The sequence below is a fragment of the Carya illinoinensis genome, chromosome 16, assembly GCF_018687715.1.
Source record: "Carya illinoinensis cultivar Pawnee chromosome 16, C.illinoinensisPawnee_v1, whole genome shotgun sequence".
NCBI classification, from domain to species: domain Eukaryota; kingdom Viridiplantae; phylum Streptophyta; class Magnoliopsida; order Fagales; family Juglandaceae; genus Carya; species Carya illinoinensis.
This window is the reverse complement of record NC_056767.1, coordinates 18,989,307-19,010,567: the sequence shown is the minus strand read 5'-3', so window position 1 is coordinate 19,010,567 and position 21,261 is coordinate 18,989,307. Positions and strand designations below refer to the sequence as shown.

Genomic DNA, 21,261 nt, shown 5'->3' with positions numbered 1-21,261 from the left:
ACTCCACTAACTAAGCGCATGGGCCACTAAACAAATTAACAACTCAAATACAGTAAAAAGTAACAAGTATTTTGGAGGCCCATCAAGCTCGGCCCAACTTAATTAGGTTCATTACATTATCCACCCATTCAAAGAACCTTGTTCTCAAGGTTGAAGTATTGATGCAATTGTATAGTATCGGTTCCAGTTTAGCATTTCATACTCAACTTGCTTCTTCTCCAGTCATTGTCATCAGCTACTCTTTTTTTTATTGTTATGGAGGGTCAGAACATCATCTCCCCTTAAAAAAAGAAACCTTGTCCTCAAGGTTTAGAACACTGATAGCCTCTTGAATAAATTGGCATGGGGAGCTTTCCAAAGCCTTAAGAAACATGCCATCACCCAACCATTGCCTTTAGCGGCCAACTATAAAACTATTCCTATATTAAGATCCATATAAGTAATTCTAGGATTTATTAGCGACATAAGATGCTTTGTTTCAAAATAGATGATTTGTTTCAAGGTCCAATTTTGATAAATCGGCATCAATCTCCACTAGATTTCTCCTTCTTGATGGTGCAATTCTTCTCAGTTCTTTTATTCCATGCTGCTCTTTAGCAATCTTACAATGAGAAAGCTTTATATATTCAAGTTTGGGTTCAAAAAAACTCTCATCCAATCAAGCAGTTTTTTTACCATGGCATTTTTTCATTCATATTTTCTGATTTCACCAACAATAAACCCATCTGATTTTGGAGAACCAAAATATATACTATATATCCCACATGGAAGCTCTTCCCAGAATTTGAGTTTGTTAAGTCTATTTCCAGTTTCAAAACCAGGGCTTTGCTCAATGGAAGAGTCTGGTGATATAGAGGATAGCAGAAAGCGAGCATCCTCCAAAGCTGGCCTTTAAACAAGAAGGCTCCATCTACTACTGTTAATGTAAATTCGTCCAAATATTCCATTATTATAAACAAAGATATTCCTAGATATATCCACCAAGGGCTGTATAATTGGATTAATTTCCCGGAGTTGTAATGTGTCGCCAAGAAATTGAAGTTCTATAACAAACTTGGGAAAACCAGTTTCTACCTGATGTGATTCTCCATCTGTACCAAATAGCATTTATTTTTCTTTTCAAATAGTTCTTCCTTCATGAATAGTTAGCCTTGAATACCACTTGTTTTGATTCTATTTGGTTTGGAATTTGTATCAAGGGAAAGGTGATGGAAATGGTGATAGAATGTTGCTGAAGTGGAAAGAACAAGATCCATGCAAGATGTTTGCAGAAATGGAAAAGAGAAAATCACAAGCTTATATTGTTACGGGAATACATTGAGGGTTCCCAAACCTCCCAAATGAAAGTGACATTTTTCAAAATATTTTCCAAATACTAGATGGTTCTCTCACAAGGAATTTCCACTACATATATGCCAACACCTCTAATTGATCATAACCAACTAAGGTCATTTACTAATTTTCAACTCCACTAACTAAGCCCTTGGGCCACAAAACAAATTAACAACTCAAATACAATAAAAAGCAACAACTAATTTGGACGCCTATCATGCCTGGCCCAATTTAATTGGGTGTTTTACATTACCACCCCTTCAAAGAACCTTGTGCTCAAGGTTGAAGTAATGATATAATTTTATAGTATTGGTTCCAGTTTAATATTTCATACTCAACTTGCTTCTTCTCCACCCATTTCCATCAGCTACTCTTGCCTTCATTGCTATGGAGGGTCATAACATCATCCTCCCTTAAAAGAACCTTGTCCTCATGGTTTAGAACACTAATAGCCTCTTGATTAAACTGGCATGGGGAGCTTTCCAAAGCCTTAAGAAATACGTCATCACCCAACCACTGCCTTTAGCGGCCAGCTATAAAACTATTCCTATATTGAGATCCATATAAGTAATTGTAGGATTTATTAGCGACATAAGATGCTTTGTTTCAAGGTAGATGCTTTGTTTCAAGGTCTGATTTTGAGAAATCAGCATCAATCTCTACCAGATTCCACCTTCTCGATGGTGCAATTCTTCTCAACTCTTTTACTCATTGCTGCTTTCTAGCAATCTTACAATGAGAAAGGTTTATATCTTCAGGTTTTGGTTCAATAGAAACTATGTTTCAACCAAGTAGTTTTTTTACCATGGCATTTTTCTATTCATATTTTTTGATTTCACCAACAATAAACCCATCTGATTTAGGTGAACTATAATATATACTATATATCTTACATGGAAGGTCTTCCCAGAAATTGAGTTTGTTAAGTCCATTTCAAGCTTCAAAACCTGGGCTTTTCTCAATAGAATAGGCTGGTAATACAGAGGATAGAATGAAGCAAGAATCCTTCAAAGTTGGCCTGTAAACTTGAATGCTCCCTCTATCTCTGTTAATGTAAATTCCTCTAAATATTCCACCATTATATACAATGATATTCCTAAATATATCCACCAAGGGCTGTACAATCCGATTAATTTTCCTAAGTTGTGATGTGGCGCTAACAAATTGAAGTTCTACGGTAAACTTGGGAAAACCATTTTCTAGCTCACGTGCTTCTCCATCTGCACCAAATAAGCATTTATTTTTCTTTTCAAATGGTTCATCCTCCATAAATAGTCAGCTTTGGATATCACTTGTTATGATCTTGTTTGGTTTGCAATTTGTATCAAGGGAAAGGTGATGGAAATGGTAATAGAAGGTTGCTACATTGAAAAGAATAAGGTCCATGCAATATGTTTGCTGAAATGGAAAAGAGAAAATCACAAGCTTGTATTGTTACGAGAATACTTCGAGAGTTCCCAAACCTCCCAAATGAAAGTGACAATTGTTTAGAATATTTTTCAAATACCAGATGATTATCATCATCCAACCACTTCCTTTAGCGGCTAGCCATAAAACTATCCCTATATTAAGATCCGTGTAAGTAATTGCAGGATTTATTAGCGATATAAGATGCTTTGTTTTAAGCTCCGATTTTGATAAATCAGCATCAATCTCCACCAAATTTCACATTCTCGATGGTGCAATTCTTCTTAACTCTTTTACTCCATTCTGCTCTCTAGCAATCTTACAATGAGAAAGTTTTATATATTCAGGTTTGGGTTCAACAAAAACTCTCTCCCAACCAAGTTGTTCTTTTACTGTGACATTTTTCCATTCATGTTTTCTGATTTCACCAACAATAGATCCATCTGATTTTGGAGAACCAAAATTTATACTATATATCCCACATGAAAACTCTTCCCCGAATTTGAGTTTGTTAAGTCCATTTCCAGTTTCAAAACCAGGACTTTGCTCAATGGAAGAGACTAGTGATATAGAGAATAGCAGGAAGCAAGCATCCTCCAAAGTTGGCCAGTAAACAAGAAGGCTCCCTCTACCACTGTTAATGTAAATTCCTAAAAATATTCCACCATTATATACAAAGATATTTCTAGATATATCTACCAAGGGCTGTACAATCGGATTAATTTCCCTGAGTTGTAATGTGGCGCCAACAAATTAAGGTTCTTTTGCAAACTTGGAAAAACCATTTTCTAGCTCATGTGCTTCTCCATTTGCACCAAATAAGCATTTATTTTTCTTTTCAAATAGTTTGTCTTCCATGAATAATCAGCTATGGATACTACTTGTTATGATCCTTTTTGGTTTACAATTTGTATCAAGGAAAAAGTGATGAAAATGGTGATAGAACGTTGCTACAGTGGAAAGAACAAGGTGCATGCAAGATTTTTGCTGAGATGAAAAAGAGAAAATCACAAGCTTGTATTGTTACGGGAATACTTTGAGGGTTTCCAAACTTCGTAAATGAAAGTGACAATTGTTCAGAATATTTTTCAGATATCAGATGATTCTCCCATAAGGATTCCCTACTATATATACTTGAGCCAACACCTCTAATCGACCATAACCAACTAAGACCATGGACTAATTTTCTACTTCACTAACTAAGCCCATGGGCCACTAAACAAATTAACAACTCAAATACAAGAAAAAGTAACAACTAATTTGGAGGCCCATCAAGCCCTGCCCAACTTAATTGGGTTCATTACATTATTCACCCCTTCAAAGAACCTTGTCCTCATGGTTGATGCAACTTTATAGTATTCGTTCCATTTTAGCATTCATAGTCTGCTTGCATCTTCTTTATCAATTGCCATCAGCTACTCTTGTCTTCATTATCATATAAGGTCATAACAGCTCTCCCCCAATCCTTTCTCTCTCCAATGGAGGCTTTTTCCAAATATTTATTGAACTTCTACAAAACCCAAGCATATTCTACACTACAACCAAATCCAAATTTCTGCGATTTGCTTGAATGTACGTTAGTTTGACTTTCATGTTGCATATATTATATATATATATATATATATATATATATATAATGCTAAACATATAATGAAAAAAGTGTACTCCTTTACTTGCTGATGTAATATTGTCGTTAGCCTTTTATTTTTATTTAAAAATAAATAAAATAAAAATAAGCTTAAAGCCACCAAAGGGTAAAAATGGAATTACAGACTATTCTTCCTTGCGCCTTCATTCATCTCTCAATATCTTAAGCTTTTGTTTTTTCTTTTTGATCATAGAAGAGTTCTTCGTTACTTTTTCACCATATTTTATTACTAAAACATGATTTGTAATACCACCATATTTTATTTGTTACCATATTTATTTATTTGTAAATTTCTTCATTATAAAAATAAGTTTCAGAAATCTGATAGTGCTCAACAACGGGCTTGTGGACTGCAAGTCTTCGTTACTTCACCTAGTGGGGACGTAGTTCGGTGTTGCTTCACTTGGGATTATGTTGCCCTTGAACATTTTGCTTGCTAATGATGGTTGGCTTTGTCCTAGCTCATTTGCAGAAAGGAATTTTACTGAAGTTTATTGTTGATTTTTGTCAAGTTTCCTGCTATCTTAGGATGCAGGGAACCCGCAAGATGCCAGAGCTTTTCTTAGAGATCTATGTTGCCCACGCAAAGAGAACAGGGCGCTGGAAGTTGCAGAAAAGGAAAGAAAGAGGGGAGAGAAATAAAGGAAATAGAGAAAATAAATGGGGAGAGAGAGAAAGGGAAAGAAAGAAAAGATATGCGGGGTGAAAATTGTAACTTTACATTAGTTCATTATAAAAACATTTAATGAGTCAAATTTTGACTTCTATCCATTACTGACACATTAGCGTGTAATTCAGAGTACATTTTTTATTCGTATAGGTAGCAGGACTCTCTATATATATGCTCCATAGAAAACTTTTTCAATTAATGCTACCCTATTGAGTACATTAACTATAATAATTATTGCTACAATTGATTATTTTTTAAGGGGTGTGCCTCATGTGACGTGAATGGGTCTCTTGGTTCGGAGGGGGTGCATCGATCTAAAGGGGTGTGCCGAGCTGTAGGAGGTGCATTCCAAATCAGTGTATCAGTTTTGGAGGTTGTACAACGGTAGGGGTGCAAAAACAAAATTGATGAACCGGATCGGATCAGACCAAACCGAATTTAATCCGGTCCCAAGTTTGGTTCGGTTCGATACTAATTTTATTTCTCTTAAATTCGATCACAATCGACCCAGTTCCAGTTTTTCTTTTTTGAAAACCAGATCGGTTCACATATATATTTTAATTTTTTATATTGTATATAATTATATATAAAATAATTTTGTATTATATGATAAATTACTAATTAATATAATATTAAATTTTAGAATCTTTTATCACTATAGTTGATTGAATTAATAGTTATACTAATATTATATAGTACATATTAATAATTATACTAATACTACATCATTATATATTATAATATATTTCAATATATTTCATTATAATATTATATACTATATAATATATAATATAATATATTAAAATTGAAAAATCGAACCAAACTAATAAAATTGAAAGAATTAATTTAAATACGTAACTGGTACATAATCGATTTTTAAAACTGTATAATAGGTTTATATTTACTTGGTTTTAAATTTTATCTAAAACTAAACAAATCAGAGTGCAGACTGATTACACTCTTATGCACGGGCATGGAGTTTGTACGACGTGCAACGGTCAAGGGCGAGTGCAAAGCCAAATGGGGCTCGTTTACTATTTGTGTTTTAAAAGAGAAAACCATGCGTGCTTATTTTCATTTTGCTACCATGTGATGCTTCTGATGAATCTCCATATAGGTCGTTGAGGTGTCATGCAATTATTTGAGGGCGTTTAACAAGATCGGTTCATCCGTTCTAAAGAATATCTGTTTGGCTTATGCGACAAGCCAAGCATCCACGTAGACAAGCTTCCCGAAGAAGCCATGTAAAAGGAGCACATTGCCGAAAATCCTGGCTTTCCAGCACGTGTTTTTCTTAAAAAATAAAAAATAAAATAACCCTCGTTCCCATTTCGTAAGGGAATCCCATCATTTTATTCTCTCAAAATTATTATTAATGTAATTATAAATATATTTTTTAAATATCATTTAACATTTAAAAAATAAGTAAAAAAATGTATAAATTTATTAATAATCACTTCTTTAACTATTAAAAAAATAATAAAATAATAGAATAAAATATCAATCAAAATAAGGGAGCAAATGATGGAGTCATTTACGTTCTGTTTGTTTATCTAAACTTAAACTATCTCATCTTATCTCTTCACTATAATTTTTTTAAATTTCTATACAAAATATAATAAATAATTTAATTTTTTAAAATTCTAAAACAAAATTAATATTAAAAAAAATTATATTATAATAATATTTTATTCAATTTTCAATAAAATACCTATTTTCATCTGAACTATGTAACCAAACGAGACTTTAGCAATATTTCTCTTTTCTTAAAAGATTGTGTGTTTTTGAGTGTTAAGTTTTTATATATATGCTATTTTTTCGAAACATTAGAGAGTTGAAATATTATAAAGGCCTATAAAATGACTTTTTATGGTATCTATCATTTGAAAAGAAATTATATTTCCAGTCAAAGAGCACACGAGTGTCATGCATTAATTTTGTTTGAAAAAAAGTAAGGAAATATGAAACCCGTATTAAAAAATTAATTTTTTTAGTGGTAAACCTTATTTTTTTTTTAAAATAAGTGCGACACTTACACATATAATATTATTTAATTTTAAAATTTTAAGCGCTTTGTTAGATATTTTATTGTTACTGACTTATAAATAGAATTTTCCTTATAATTTTGACGACAATATAGCTAAAGAAGCGGGCCGAATATGTGTTATTGCTGTTATTGTTAGTAATTTGATCTCACATGGACCCTGATTCATCTAGTAATTTGATGGCAATTTCAAAAAGTTCTTTTAAGCATAGACGGCCTTGGAATTTGCAAATCTTGTTTAGGCCAAACCTTGTAGTTGAGCAATATGCTCAAAAGCAAGTGAACGCTGCAATTGTCTCCCTCTTTAAAGGCAGCTATCATGTTCACATTCAGCATTTACTTGCCAAAAAGAATGGCCGCAACACGCATTTTCTCGGTCAAAGGGACTGTTTAGGAATTGCATATACATTTAAACAAGTCAGTTATTATCTCAGAAATTCCTTATAACCTAAAATTGAAGTTAACTACAAAAGTAGTTATCCGTGTTATCAGAGTGGAAGTTGGATTGGAGTCCAAGGAAGTCAGAGTCAGAGTTTGGATTCGAACTCCGACAAGGTCGAAGTTAGAGTCGGATTTCCTAGATATTGACTCCGACTAAGTTGGTTCTCAGCCCTAGTACATAGCAGGAGAATGAAGAGAAGAAAAAACATCGAAAATCATCAATCAGGTCATCACTAACAATCATAATCAGAAAAAATGACATTTGAATAATTAGATAATCCTCTTAACCTTATATTGGAGCAAAAGTCCATCCATAAAGCTCCAATATCTATTAATTTTAACAAGAATCAAAATCAACCAATAATCAAGTTTGTAAATTGGCATATAATCAAGTTTAATTGCATTAAGCACCTGTGAATATACCAAGTTCACTGAACTATCATTATGCATGCCTATTACTGATGGTCAAACTAAAAAGTAGTCAATCAGGTATAAGACACCCATAAAAGAAATCATATCACACTATATCATCATCAACAAATCTGGCTAGTTTCCATGACAAACTCTCTGATTGCCTAATTTGCTACACTAAATCAAGTAGTTGAAAAAATTATGCTAAAAAATATACAACAGAAAAAAATAAAAATAGAAAACGAAATTCTCAAACTAGAAGATAACATTTTTCAAATCCTCAATTCATCTCTTCACCCCAAATGATTTTGTTCTCATACAGAAGCCTCGATCCTGGGCTCGAATGAGAAGGCAGACATGAACTCTATGGCTTCACCATTCATATAACATTTGGGCAACTCGATCCATTCATTGGTCACCAGATCACAAAGAACATAACTAAACAGCTCAACAGAGTTTAAGCATATCAAGATCTGGTGACCAGCCCCAACACAGTTTATATCAACCTTCTTGCCAAACCATTCATGCGACATTGCAGGAGGCATTGCTGCAATCTGGTTCCAAGCACACAAATCCTCGTCATACCTCCACACCCTTAGGCTTGCGCTTTCAAGGAATTCTGACAGCATAACAACTAGCATCTCGCCTTCACATTCAACCATATCAATGGAATACTCGGAATAAACGGGCAATAACCTGGGAAACTCAGAGAAGCACTTGAGGCTCAGATTGCAAGAGACAACCTTCCCAGAGGAATTAAGGAAATAGACAATCTCCTCTCCATCTTTACAAGTAATAACTGATGAGTATTGTTTAGATGGGCTTCGCTGCATGTTAGTCGCCACTACATTTCCAGCCTTGTTTAGATAATACACAGCACTGTCATCACTTGATTCAAATCCCAGAGAATCATCGATCTTTCCATGTAATGCAATATCCCCCTCCCAGCAACCAGTGCTCGAGTCGTAGACTATGCATGAGAGTTTTGGAAGTTCGCCACAAACTAACAAAAGCTTGTAAGAGCCTTGGTATTTTGAAGCTGTATTCATCACAATGGCGTGAAGATTTTGATTTCGTTGGGTTGGACCCAGTGGAGGGAGTTCTCTGCAGGATCCTGTCACAAGATTGCATATAATGAAGTTGCCAGTTAAATTACGAAAACAAATCAAGCCACCAGAGGCTGCAACAGGCATGGAGTTTTGGTTTGAGTCTTTCTGGAGGAGAGCTGGATGATTAAGCTTCTTCCAAGTTCTATCAGAAGAGTCGAATACAATTGATTGGTTGACATGGGGATTGACCACGTAAAACCATGGATCCCTTGAAGGAATGTGAGAGCAGGCAAGCTTAAAACTTGCAGAAGCCGCAACGGATTTCCATCTTTTGCACACTGAATTAAGACCAAAAAACGTTGATGTTGGAAGCCGTGAAAGGACCCTTTCTAGAATGTCTTGATTGAGATCGTCCATAGAGAAGCTTAAGATAGCATCTTCTTCTTGTGGCTTCCTCTTCCCAGTAGTTCTCAAAGGCTTGCAATCATCATGCTCCATTGACTGTAAATTTGTGGAGGATAACTACATTTATTTAAAAAAAAATGATGGTGTCATAGTGGTTCTTGATGGAGTCGTATTGCCAAAAGAAACTAAAAGAAAGCCGTTGAATGAAATCAACTACATATCAGAAGAATACGACAATTCATGCTTAAACGCATGCATCTAAAAGTTACTTGAAGAAGATCAATAAGACTTTCTCTTGGCTACAATTTTCCCCTATTCCTCTCCTTTTTTTCGCAAAAAAAAAAAAAAAAAAACTTTCCTCTGATACCATTGAGTAAATAAGATAATTGACATATTACCACGCGGGGAGAATAGGGAAAATAAGAAGAAGAAATAATGACAAGTGACAAATGCCCCAAGAAATTAGCTTTGGAAGTTGTCAATTCATACGATTTTTAAGTTTTAAGAGAACAATGCACAGATGGAAGGAGCAAAACGGGAAATAGGGCTTAACATCAGAAGAAAGGTCAATTTTTTCAAATATAAATTAAAAGAATCGGATAAAAGGGGAAAATTTTAGGGCGCTAGGGGTTGTAAGGTTTATAGGAAAGGACTTAGAAAAGCACTAAAAAGAAGGAAAAGAAATAAATTTTAACATAAAGAGGTGGTTTGAGCTTGGTTTCCTGGGAAAATAGGTATGCATTTTTCTCACAGAAAAGCACTAAAAAGTCATCAAAATGCATAGCTATTTTTGCAGGAAACCAAGCACAAACTACAGCTTAAAAAAGATCGATGGATCCATTCTGTAGTCTTATTCATTCCAGTTCAAGGAATAAAACCATAAAAGAAAACATGGAAATCACAAAACATAAACTGAATGAAGAAAACAAAAAGATGAGAAATCAATGGAGAGGAAAAAAGTTTACCTGCTACTGCAGCTGCCAAGTGAACGGAAAAAATACAAGTGAGGGGGAGACTGGATAGAGTTTGGTGGGTCTTTGGCCTTTTTAAGGTGGGAGTCGAGTGAGGAGGGACATCACTGTCCAACCAAAAAGAAAAAGAGAAAAAAAGAAAAGAAAAAACAAACACCAAAAAGGAAAAGCCAACCCAAGGAGAGAGCGAGCGAGAGAGGTAGGAAGTTTCCTGGGAAGCGCTTTTTCGTCGTTGGGGTTTGAGACTTTGAGCACCACACAAAGACTACACAGAGCACACGAGAGGAGAGGGACCGCAAAAGGGTTATATTTTATGTAAAAAATATGGAGTGGTCGTTGACTCTGCGCGTCTCAACTCTGGCTTTGGCTTTGGATTCGGGGTTCCAAAAAGTTGCTGCATGTAGGTTACTTTAACAAATCTCAACGTGAAAGAAAGAGAAAGGGCAATGGGGGGGTCTCTCTCTTTTCTTTTCTTTTGTTATTCCAAGGTGCAATGGTCTCTTGTCTTTGACATGTAAACACCAACATGTCAAAGCAAAAAGCTACCCTTCTTCTGCTGCTTTTTCCTCGTTTAGGAATCTTTCTCCCTTGTGGTCCTTTGTATTTGTATGCAAGTCAACTTTCCGGCTGCCCGACTCCTAAGCCAACCATTTACAGATGAGAAATTGAAGAAAAAACCCCAAAAAACCAATCAATGAGACAACAGCAACAAATCGTTAATTACGATCTCAATGAGGGCCGAATGCAGAGATCTCGATGGCATGTACAAGCCAAGTCCAGAACCCTAGTGCCAGCTTTAAGACGTTCTACACCGGTGTGGGGGGTGACTTCCATGTCCTTCCTCTTGTTCTTTACTTGGAGCTCACAATGGCAGCTTATCTATTTGGCTGGTTAAAATAACTAATAAGAGCATTGCAAATGGTATAGTCTATTTGCCAAGCTAATAGAGATATTATTTAATATTCAACTATCATCTCAAAGATAAAATAATAAAATAATATGATATATTTTAATAATAATTTTTAATATTTTATAAATACACTCTATATATTAATTAATAATTTAATTTATACTTAAAATTATTGATTTCCAATTATTTTTTTCATCTAATTATCGAACAAACATATTTGAAAATATTTTTAGAGTAAAATATTATTTTAGAGATGAATAGTAACCAATCAAATTTAGAGAAAGAAATGGAATTACTGTAGCTCAAAAGTGAAGCCATGAAGTTTTGACTACTCCAATGCAAATTACTTTTACTCAAGTTAGCCAAGATTTGATTAGGCACTGGCATTTGGCCCAATACTAGTGCTCTAAGTGCATTAGAGCTTTGGCAATAGCAAGTCCAAGTTTTGACTAAAACTAAAGCTTTTAGCTAAAATCCAAACTAATAGATATAGTGCTCCACATTCCAAATATTTTTAGAGTAAAGTATTATTTTCGAGATGAATAATTGCGGTCAAATTTGGAGAAAGAAATGGAATTACTGTAACTCAAAAGTGAAGCCATGGAGTTTTGACTACTTTAATACAGATCACTTTTACTCAAATTAACCAAGATTTGATTAGGCACTGCATTTGGCTAAGCCAATACCAGTGCTCTAAGTGCATTAGAACTTTGGCAATTGCTATTGCCAAGTCCAAGTTTTGACTAAAACTAGAGCTTTTAGCTAAACTCCAAACCAATAGATATAGTGCTTCACATTGGACTAGTCATCCTAAAATCAAAATAATAATATAATATTATATATTTAAATAATATTTTTTAATAATTTTCAAATACACTGCATATATTAATTAATAAAAAAAATTATTGTTACCCATAGGGGTGTACATGGAATCGGCGAACCGACCTCTACCGACGGCAACCAACTGCCGGATGTCGGAACCAGCGAAGAACCGATCGGCCGACAGTAGAAATGAATGGAAACCGACTTCAGTCAGCTCGGTCCCAATTCGACCACACAGAAAACGGGTAAACCGACCAACCTTATATTTATATATACCTTATATAAAACGACGCCTTATATGAAACGGTGTCATTTTGTTTAAATTTGTAAGGAAAAAAAAAAAACCAACGACGTCGTTTGATTGGGAACGGATTAGGGTTATTACCCTTCCCGTTCCCAGTTCCCCCTCCTCCTTTTTTCCCTTTTCTCTTATGCCGCCCCCCTCCTATTCTCTCTCTCTCTCTCTCTCTCTCTCTCTCTCTCTCTCTCTCTCTCTCTCTCTCTCTCTCTCTTCGTGACTCTCTTTGTTCAACAGCGCCGTAGAACTGAACCGGGACCTCTATTTTCCTCCGGCTTCCGTGACTCCCTTCGCCTTCGACCTTAGTGAGTATTCTGACCCCCATATGATATATATATGTTATACTTAATATACTTTTGGTGGAATGCATCTTTGACTACCTATCAAAAAAAATTATGTATATAATCTGTATATATAATCTGTTATATAAATTATATGTATAATCTCTATATATATAATATGTTATATATATATATAAATTATAATCTGTTTTATATATATATAATATGTTATATATTAACTTATATAATCTGTTGTACTCAGATTCTTACTTTAGCATAAATCGATTGTATATATAATCTGTTAGTTATTGTTAATTATTTATATAAATTGAGAGAAGATGAGTGAACAACTTAAATTATAGTCTTAGACTTGTGATGTTTGCTATATTGCAAACTAGCTACTGAGATATTTTGTGTTATGTTTGCCATGTTTCAAACTTGTGATGTTGTATGGGATCTTAAAAATTATAAACATATAACATTTATATTTTATTTTATAATTTAGATGGATTCTTCTTCGTCTTCGATTGATGTTAATACAAATGAATCTCAACCAACAATTAATTTGGAAGAAGATGTGAGAGAGACCCAAATATCAAAGCCCCCTAGTGCCCTTACTAGTAGTACTTGTCCATTACCTAAGAAATGGAAAGGGATGGACAAATCGATTTTATGAGACCATTTTACGAAGGTGGATGGTTGTCATGTAGATGATCCGAAGGCTAAATGTAATTATTGTGGCAAGATCTACGCTTGCAAATTAAAGAGGAACGGAACTTCAACGATACAAAATCATTTTCCTTCATGTTATAAAAATCCTCATAAACGTGGACCTTTGAATAGGTATCAAAAAACAAATTTAGTGAAGAGATTGAAAGGTTAGCTATTGTAGAAATAATAATTATTGATGAGATGCCATTTAGGATTGTTGAAGGACAGAGATTTAGAAAATTTGCTTGGTCTCTTAAACCCCGATTTAAAGTTTCATGTCGTGTCACAGTTGTAAGAAATTGTATGAAGTTGTATGAAGTAGAAAAGGGGAAACTTAAAAAAGTGGTTAAAGATGGTGGCATGAGGATTTCCTTGACGACAGATACATGGACATCAATATAGAATTTGAACTATATGTGTCTAATTGCACATTTTATTGATAAGAATTAGAAATTGCAGAAAAAAAAATTAATTTTTGTTTAATCCCTAATCATCGAGGGGAAACCATTAGAAGATATGTTGAGTCGTGCTTGCTTGATTGGAGCATTGATAGAATATTTACTATAACTGTTGATAATGCAAGTTTGAATGATACTGTAATTTCTTATTTGAAATAGTTTTTGACAAGAAATGTGTTGGGAGGTAAATATATGCACATAAGATGTTGTGCTCATATATTAAATCTTATTGTGAGTGAGGGTTTGAAAGAGTACAATGATGCCATTACAATGGTTAGAAATACAGGTAGATATGTGCGTTCATCCCCGACAAGATTAGATAAGTTTAAGAGATGTGCAGAAAAAGAAAAAATTGATTGTAAGAAAATGTTGTGTCTTGATGTATAGACATGATGGAACTTAACCTATTTGATGTTGGAGGTGGCTGAGAAGTTTGAGAAGGCTTTCAGGGGGATGGAGAGTGAGGATTATAATTTCCTCTCTTACTTTGATAATGGGCATATGGGACCTCCTAAAGTTACGGAATGGGAGACAGTGCGAATGTTTGTCAAGTTTTTGGAGATGTTTTATGAGGCCACTACTAGATTTTTTAGATCTTTATATGTGACAGTAAACACCGATTTTTTAGAGATTTGTGATCTCCAAACTGAATTGATTATGCTAAGCGAGAGTACTAATACTTGTTTGAGGAGTATGGCCATAAACACGAGAACCAAATATGATAAGTATTGGGGGTCATTAAATAGGATGAACTTGTTCATGTTAATTGCTGTTGTGCTTGATCCACGAAGTGAGTTAGGGCTTCTTACTTTCCATTTGAAGAAAATTCATGATGAGTTTCGTGTTGAGGAGTTGGTTTCGAATGTGAGACAGGTATTAGTAGATTTGTATGCAGAGTATAATGCTACATTCGGTTCCACCACGAGTACACCAGTTTCTCAACCCCCTCCAACATCTAGATCCATGAATGAAAGTGATGGCAAACGTGAGACCAAATGGTTTTAGGAGTGGTATAGGGCATCTTCAGCTATGGGATCTAGTATTACTAAAATTGAAGTGGATCAATATTTATCAGATGGTTGTGAGGCACTCAATGCATCGTTTGACTTGTTGACTTGGTGGAAAATAAATGAGGTTAACTATTCTATACTTGCGATGATTTCATGAGACTTGTTGGCCATGCCTGTTTTCACGGTTGCGTCCGAGTCAGCATTTAATACGGGAGGTCGTGTGCTTGATCCTTTTTAGAGTTCGTTGGCTCCAAGAACTGTTGAAGTACTTATTTGAACTCAAAATTGGTTAAGGCATCCGTCAACACCCATTGATATCCGAGAGACTATGGATAATGTGGAGAGTTTTACAGTAGAATCGAGTAATGTTTTATTTGTTTTCATTGTAATTTAATTTTGCATATTTTTCATAATATGAATTCACTAACATTTGATATTTTATTCTTATTTATTCTTATAGAGTTGACCACACAATCGAACGTGACAAGTATTGACGATTGAAGATTGAAAGCTTGAAGCAATAATGAGCGAACATGAAGATCGATATTCTTAATTTTTTGCATTGTTGCTATGTTTAAGTCTTTAAGACAATTTGTTTTCATTTATTTATATTATTTTTTTACTTGCATTTTTGCTATGCTTAAGACAACTCGGCTTATTTTCCAAATTTGTAATATGTAATACTAAATATCTAATGAAGTTATTTTTATTTATTTTTAATTATATAGTAAGTAATATAGTAATTAGTTGGTTAATATAATGAATGTTTTAGTTATTTATTATTTTTATTTATTTTTAATATGATGAATGATGAATTTACAAGATCTTGGATGATGAATTGAATTATTAGTTAAGAACAAAAACTTAAAAAGATATTAGATGATGAATTTAGGAAAATATAAATATATATAAAGGAAAAAAAAGCCTAAACATGTATTGGATAAAAGGCCCAAAACAGGGCCCAAACCAAATTACCAAACCGAAACCGACCGGAACCGGCCGGTAAAGGAACCGGCTAGTTTTCTCCCCCATGCACGATCAGTTTCGGCTGGTTTAACTAAATATTCTTTAAGTGTCAGTCGGTTTTTAGACCTAGTTTCCCAACATTAATATATCTTAAATTGACATTAGATTGAAAAATCGGATTAATTAAAAAATAATAATTAAAGGACTTTAATTAAAAACCAATATATAATGAAAGGATTTTAATTAAAAAACAAATAAAGTTGCAGTAAATTCAACAAATGAAAATAGCAGTACATTTCAGCAACATTCCAAAATCCATTCGAAAATACATTTAGGCCAAGAAGCATCCCAAAATCCACCAATATTCAATATCACCCAACAAAGGTCAAGCTGCATAATAAGCAAATGAAAATAGCAGTACATTTCAATAACATTCCAAAATACATTTCAACCAAGCTGCATCCTAAAATCCACAAACATTCAGTATCACCCAACAAAGGCCAAGTTGTAGTACATTTCAACAAATGAAAATAGCAGTACATTTCAATAGTAGGTTTACACTTTAGTAACAGTAGCCAAATAATTTTAACAAGTTCAGTTCTGCATTAGCAAGTTCAGTTAAACATAAACAAGTTCAGTTACATAGCAAGTTCAGGCACATATACAAGTTCAACTATGTCAAACACAAAAAGGCTACATATTCCATGTCAAAGACAAAAACAAACCACAAAACAAAGGGAAGAAACCCCTAGCCCCAATAGAAAGTATAATCAAAGAAACTAATTAGAAAACAATATTTCTATCACCTACAGTCTCATTATGGTATCAAGACTCTCAAATCATTTGTTCTACCCATTCTCCCATAAAAAAATTTGATTACTGGTTTTTGTTAACCCTCAGAGCTACTCCTTCCTGCCCCATAGACCACGAGTAGTCTACAATTCAACATTACAATTCTCAAAAAACCCGCTTAATTTCAAATGACATTAAAGCCACACAACCAAATGCCATCAAAACTGATATCTAAAGGAAAAAAATATCAAAATAATTTATCCTTGTGAAGCACAATAGTTGTCGAGGCATACTCTCTGTTGATCTCGGCAGTCTAGGGCAAAAATCGACTCTAGATACTCTGTGTTGCTGATCGAAGGGTTCTCTTTAAATGAAAAGGAAAGAAAATGGGAGGGAGGGAGAAATGAGAGAAGAGGAAGAGAAAAATAAAGGAGAGGGTGTGATTCGGCATGAGATAAGAAGAGAAAAGGAAAGAAAGGGAGAAGAGAAAAAGAAAGAAAGGGAAATGGGGGAACTGAAAATCGAGGAAAGAAAAGAGACATTGGAACAATTTCATACAACAAAATAATGTTTGGTTTTGCTAACTAGCTAAATTTGGAAAACTATATGGAATTATTGTAGCTCAAAAGTCAAAACTCAAGCCATGAGCTTTGGCTAGTCCAATGTAGATCAATTTTAACACTTTTAGCTATAATTTGATGAGCCGCTGGCATTTGGTTAAGCAAATACTAGTACTCTTAGTAGCGGCCTAGACAAAGTTTGATCAAAATTTAACTAGAAAATTCACTTTTATAAATTTAACTAGTCACTTTTTCATAACATCAAATAACAAACTCTCCAAATTTATCACCATTCTATAAAAATATTGATTATCTAGTCCATTTTCACTATATATAATTCTCCAAACTCTAAAATTTTAAAAAAGAAAATCTCAATACAGAGCCAACCTGAAAAGTGGAAGACAATAGATGAAAAGAAAAACTACAATACCTGCTTGGTCTAATTTTATGATTCAAAAAAATTAGAAATATATTCATTAATTTATTAAAATGTTCAAAAGAAATCATGTGATTGGAGGAATTTGTTGTGGCAATGAACATTAAGTAGCATAAGATTACTAGAAAAATGAACAGAGGTCCTTGAAAAAAGAATCGGAAAAACTTTGGAAGGCTGCAGCAACAGTGGTCGATATTTTGTTTCTCTAGGTGTGGCGGGCAATGAAGATAGAAGTGGGAAGATTATTTTATGGCCAAAATATTATTTGGCCGGTATTTAGGTTGGCTATATTTGGCCAGTGAAAATAGAATTGTTGAGTCTGGTGTAAGAAGTTTTTAAGCACTTAGTTATAGTTTGACTAAAATTTGATTTTGGCTAGGCCACTACTAATACTCTAACTGAATAAAATAATGTTTCTATTTAATTATGTAAAATTAATGGAAAATATGTTGGAGTTAAAGTGATTCTCAACATTTAATATGCACTAGTCATATATATAAATATTTTATTTCTTTCTCTTTCCTGATCTATTTTATATTTCTCATATTTATATTTGTATTTATATATCATGAAAAGGTTATAATATTATTGGAGTAATTTATTTTAATAAAAATATACTCATAATAAAAACATGAAAAAAGATTAAAAGTTCACAAAAAATAGGATAATGAGATTTCTTTTTTCTTTTTTTTTTTCATTTTGATTCTTATTGGGCTATTGATAAAGATATTATAAATCGTATTAATATATAAGAAATATTGAAAGATTTAAGAATATTACAAATTTAAAAGTTGCTATAGAGAATATTTAAAATGAATAAAACAGAAAGGAAAAAAGAAAGAATATTTAAATGATATTAAAAAAATAGATAAACTGATATATTGTGTATTGTAAAATTCATTAGTTGAAAATTAAAAAAAGTAGGTTTTGGTTATTTATTTTAGATGAAAATTTAGATAAACCATTAGCAATACTCTAAAGTTAGATAGGGTTGAAAACTGATCCTATCATTACGGTTTCAATTCAAAACCAAAATTGAATTGATATATTTTTCAAATGGTGGTACCAACGGATATTAGCAAATTAAGGTGGACAAAACCGGTTGACGTAGTTTTGATTAGTTACGATCGGTTCATTAATGTTCTTGTCAATTTTCTCTCCAGAAACCCCATCAACAAGTTTCATAACAACATCATCTACTTTCCCGAATCCCAAACAATAGAAAAATCATTAGAAAAATTAGATAAATTAAGATTAAAATTATACCAAGTGGCAAGAGCAGGAAACTTTGGGCCTTTTGGGCTTCTTTATGATCAAAGGGAGAGAGGGATGGTATCAAGGCAACAATGGTGTTGGAGAGAGTGACGGCATCGAGGCAAAATTAGAGAGAGAGAGAGAGAGAGAGAGCTTGAAACGGCACAAATGGAGGGGAAGGGGGGCCTACTCAAAACAATGCCATTTCATATTAAGTTTCCTTCTAAAATTAAGTTATAAAACAACACTATTTAATTTACTTAAGTAAAACGATGTTGTTTTACATAATATATATTATATCAATCGGTTCGGTAGTTCAAACTGAGACTTAACCGACTGACAACGTTGGTTTGAAGTATTTTCTACTGCTAGTCGACCAGTTCTCTATTGATTTTGGTTGGTTTCGAACTCCAGTAGTTGGTTTCAATCAACAATGTTCAGTCCCATCAATTACTATATAACCATAGTCATTGACACTCAATTAAAAAGACATTTAAGGTTGGTGTATGGCGTCTCCCCATTCTTCTCTCAAACGGATTTTAAATTATCATCCAATATATAATCATATTAAAAGTAATCAATTTTAGCAATTACATTTTCAAATTACTAACAATTATAATATACCCCCTCATTTGACGCAACTATCCTCAATAAAAAAATTACCATTTTCAAACAAATAAAAATTGGAAATATTTTTATAAAACAACCATAAAAAATAAAACATAAAAAGTGAATAATTCTTTCAGAAAAATATGAATTTGACAAACTATTTTTTTGGAAAAATCTTAATTTTAAATATAATTGTAGTTTTTATAATATTCTTTTAAGAAAAACACTTGTGAATTTGAGTACTACTAGGGTGCTACCTAGCAGTGATTGTTGGGCGTATCCCTTAAGAAAAATTTAATTTTTTAATTTTTTTCTTTTTTTCTTATTCACATTTTTTTAACATCTTTAAAATTTTTTTAAAAATATAAAAAAATCAATATACTAATAGTCACTTTCTTAATCAATAAGTAAAAATAAAATTAAATGTACGAGCAGTCAAAATGAAGGGATAAAATACCATTATTCTTTGAATTTAATATGGGTATTTCATCTCACTTTTTTTTAGAGTCTTTTGGAATAATTTTTGAGAATTTTGCCTTTTTTTTAATAGAATATTAGAGGATGATTGCCCAAATTGATGGTTTTAAAAGTGAATGTAAATTTAATTGTATTTTAAAATGAGTTTGTTTACTTTCCTTTATTAATAGTTTTTCTTTAATATGCATGAAACTAAACAATAGAAAGGAATAAGCTTACAGACAAATTTCCAAATTCCCCATAAGTCATATTTTCAGGAATGCACTTAAGTGGATCGATCAACGAGTCTTATATTACCCACTTTGCAAAAGAGGGAGCTATCCATTTGCCATGTTGTTAACATGCTGAGACTTTCACAATGGTTTGGTTCTTAGTTTGCATTTGTCTCGAAAAAAAAAAAAATCTATTCCCAAGCCTCTACACTATACATTATCCATGTTATATAATTTGATCTGAAAATTTTGAATATTTGAATCATTATTCTTATATTTCAAATTTAAATATTTAAAATTTTAAATATTTCTTATCATTGAGTTTTGTTAAGAGTATTGCTATTTGAACATTTTTATACTACATATCATTTATATAACATAATTTAATTTGAAAGATAAATTTTAATTAATTAATTAATTAATTTTTTGAATCAAGAACCATCAATAACCTTTATTGTAATATTAACATCTTAGTCATTACAAGATTTTTCCTTCACGAGAGTATGCATAATTTGTATAGGCCTTTTAACCAAATTCTTGCATTTGTTTGCACAAGAGCCAATTTTGCTAATAGATGAGCCACTCCATTTGCTTCTCTGTAGTTGAATATCACCTTCTAGCCAAGCCATTCTTTCGGCATTGACCGAGTATCATACACCAAATATCCATACTCTGTGATAAATTCTTCTTTGTTGTTTGTCGCCTTTACAATAACTTGAGTCGCCTTCAAATATTACTCTTGCAAAGCCCAACTCTGCACATATCTCCATTGCCTTCCTTAAAGCCATACCTTCAGCTATAATAAGTTTCATGTTATAGCTAATGTTTGTGTAAATACTAACCATGATTTCACCTGACTCATCCCTAATAATGACTCCCAACCCTTTTTGTTTTTGTTGATCATCCATAGTTGCATCTCAATTAGCTTTCACATACCTATAAGTTGGTTTTTTCCATTTAGATGTACTTCTAACTGTAGCTCCTCCTAATTGTTGATTACAATCCTGAGCCTAGGATTGAAAGAAGTTGTTCCTATTTGCAATAGCAACCTCTATCACCTATTGTGGGCTCTCAAATTTTTTTCCAA

General features: G+C 33.1%; 1 protein-coding gene across 2 annotated transcripts; it reads right to left on the bottom strand.

Moving 5' to 3' along the window:
- Nucleotides 1–8,045: 8,045 nt before the first annotated feature.
- Nucleotides 8,046–10,668, bottom strand: LOC122299867 (F-box only protein 13). 2 transcript variants are annotated; one of them, XM_043110341.1, is made up of 2 exons: nt 10,373–10,668; nt 8,046–9,503 (listed from the first exon to the last, which is right to left on the bottom strand). In XM_043110341.1, the coding sequence occupies exon 2, from the start codon at nt 9,498–9,500 to the stop codon at nt 8,268–8,270; it is 1,233 nt and encodes a 410-aa protein (XP_042966275.1). In that variant the 5' UTR covers nt 9,501–9,503; nt 10,373–10,668; the 3' UTR covers nt 8,046–8,267. The 2 variants fall into 2 exon arrangements, with proteins under 2 accessions (XP_042966275.1, XP_042966274.1); XM_043110340.1 differs by having other exon boundaries at nt 8,046–9,524; nt 10,373–10,661.
- Nucleotides 10,669–21,261: the final 10,593 nt, after the last annotated feature.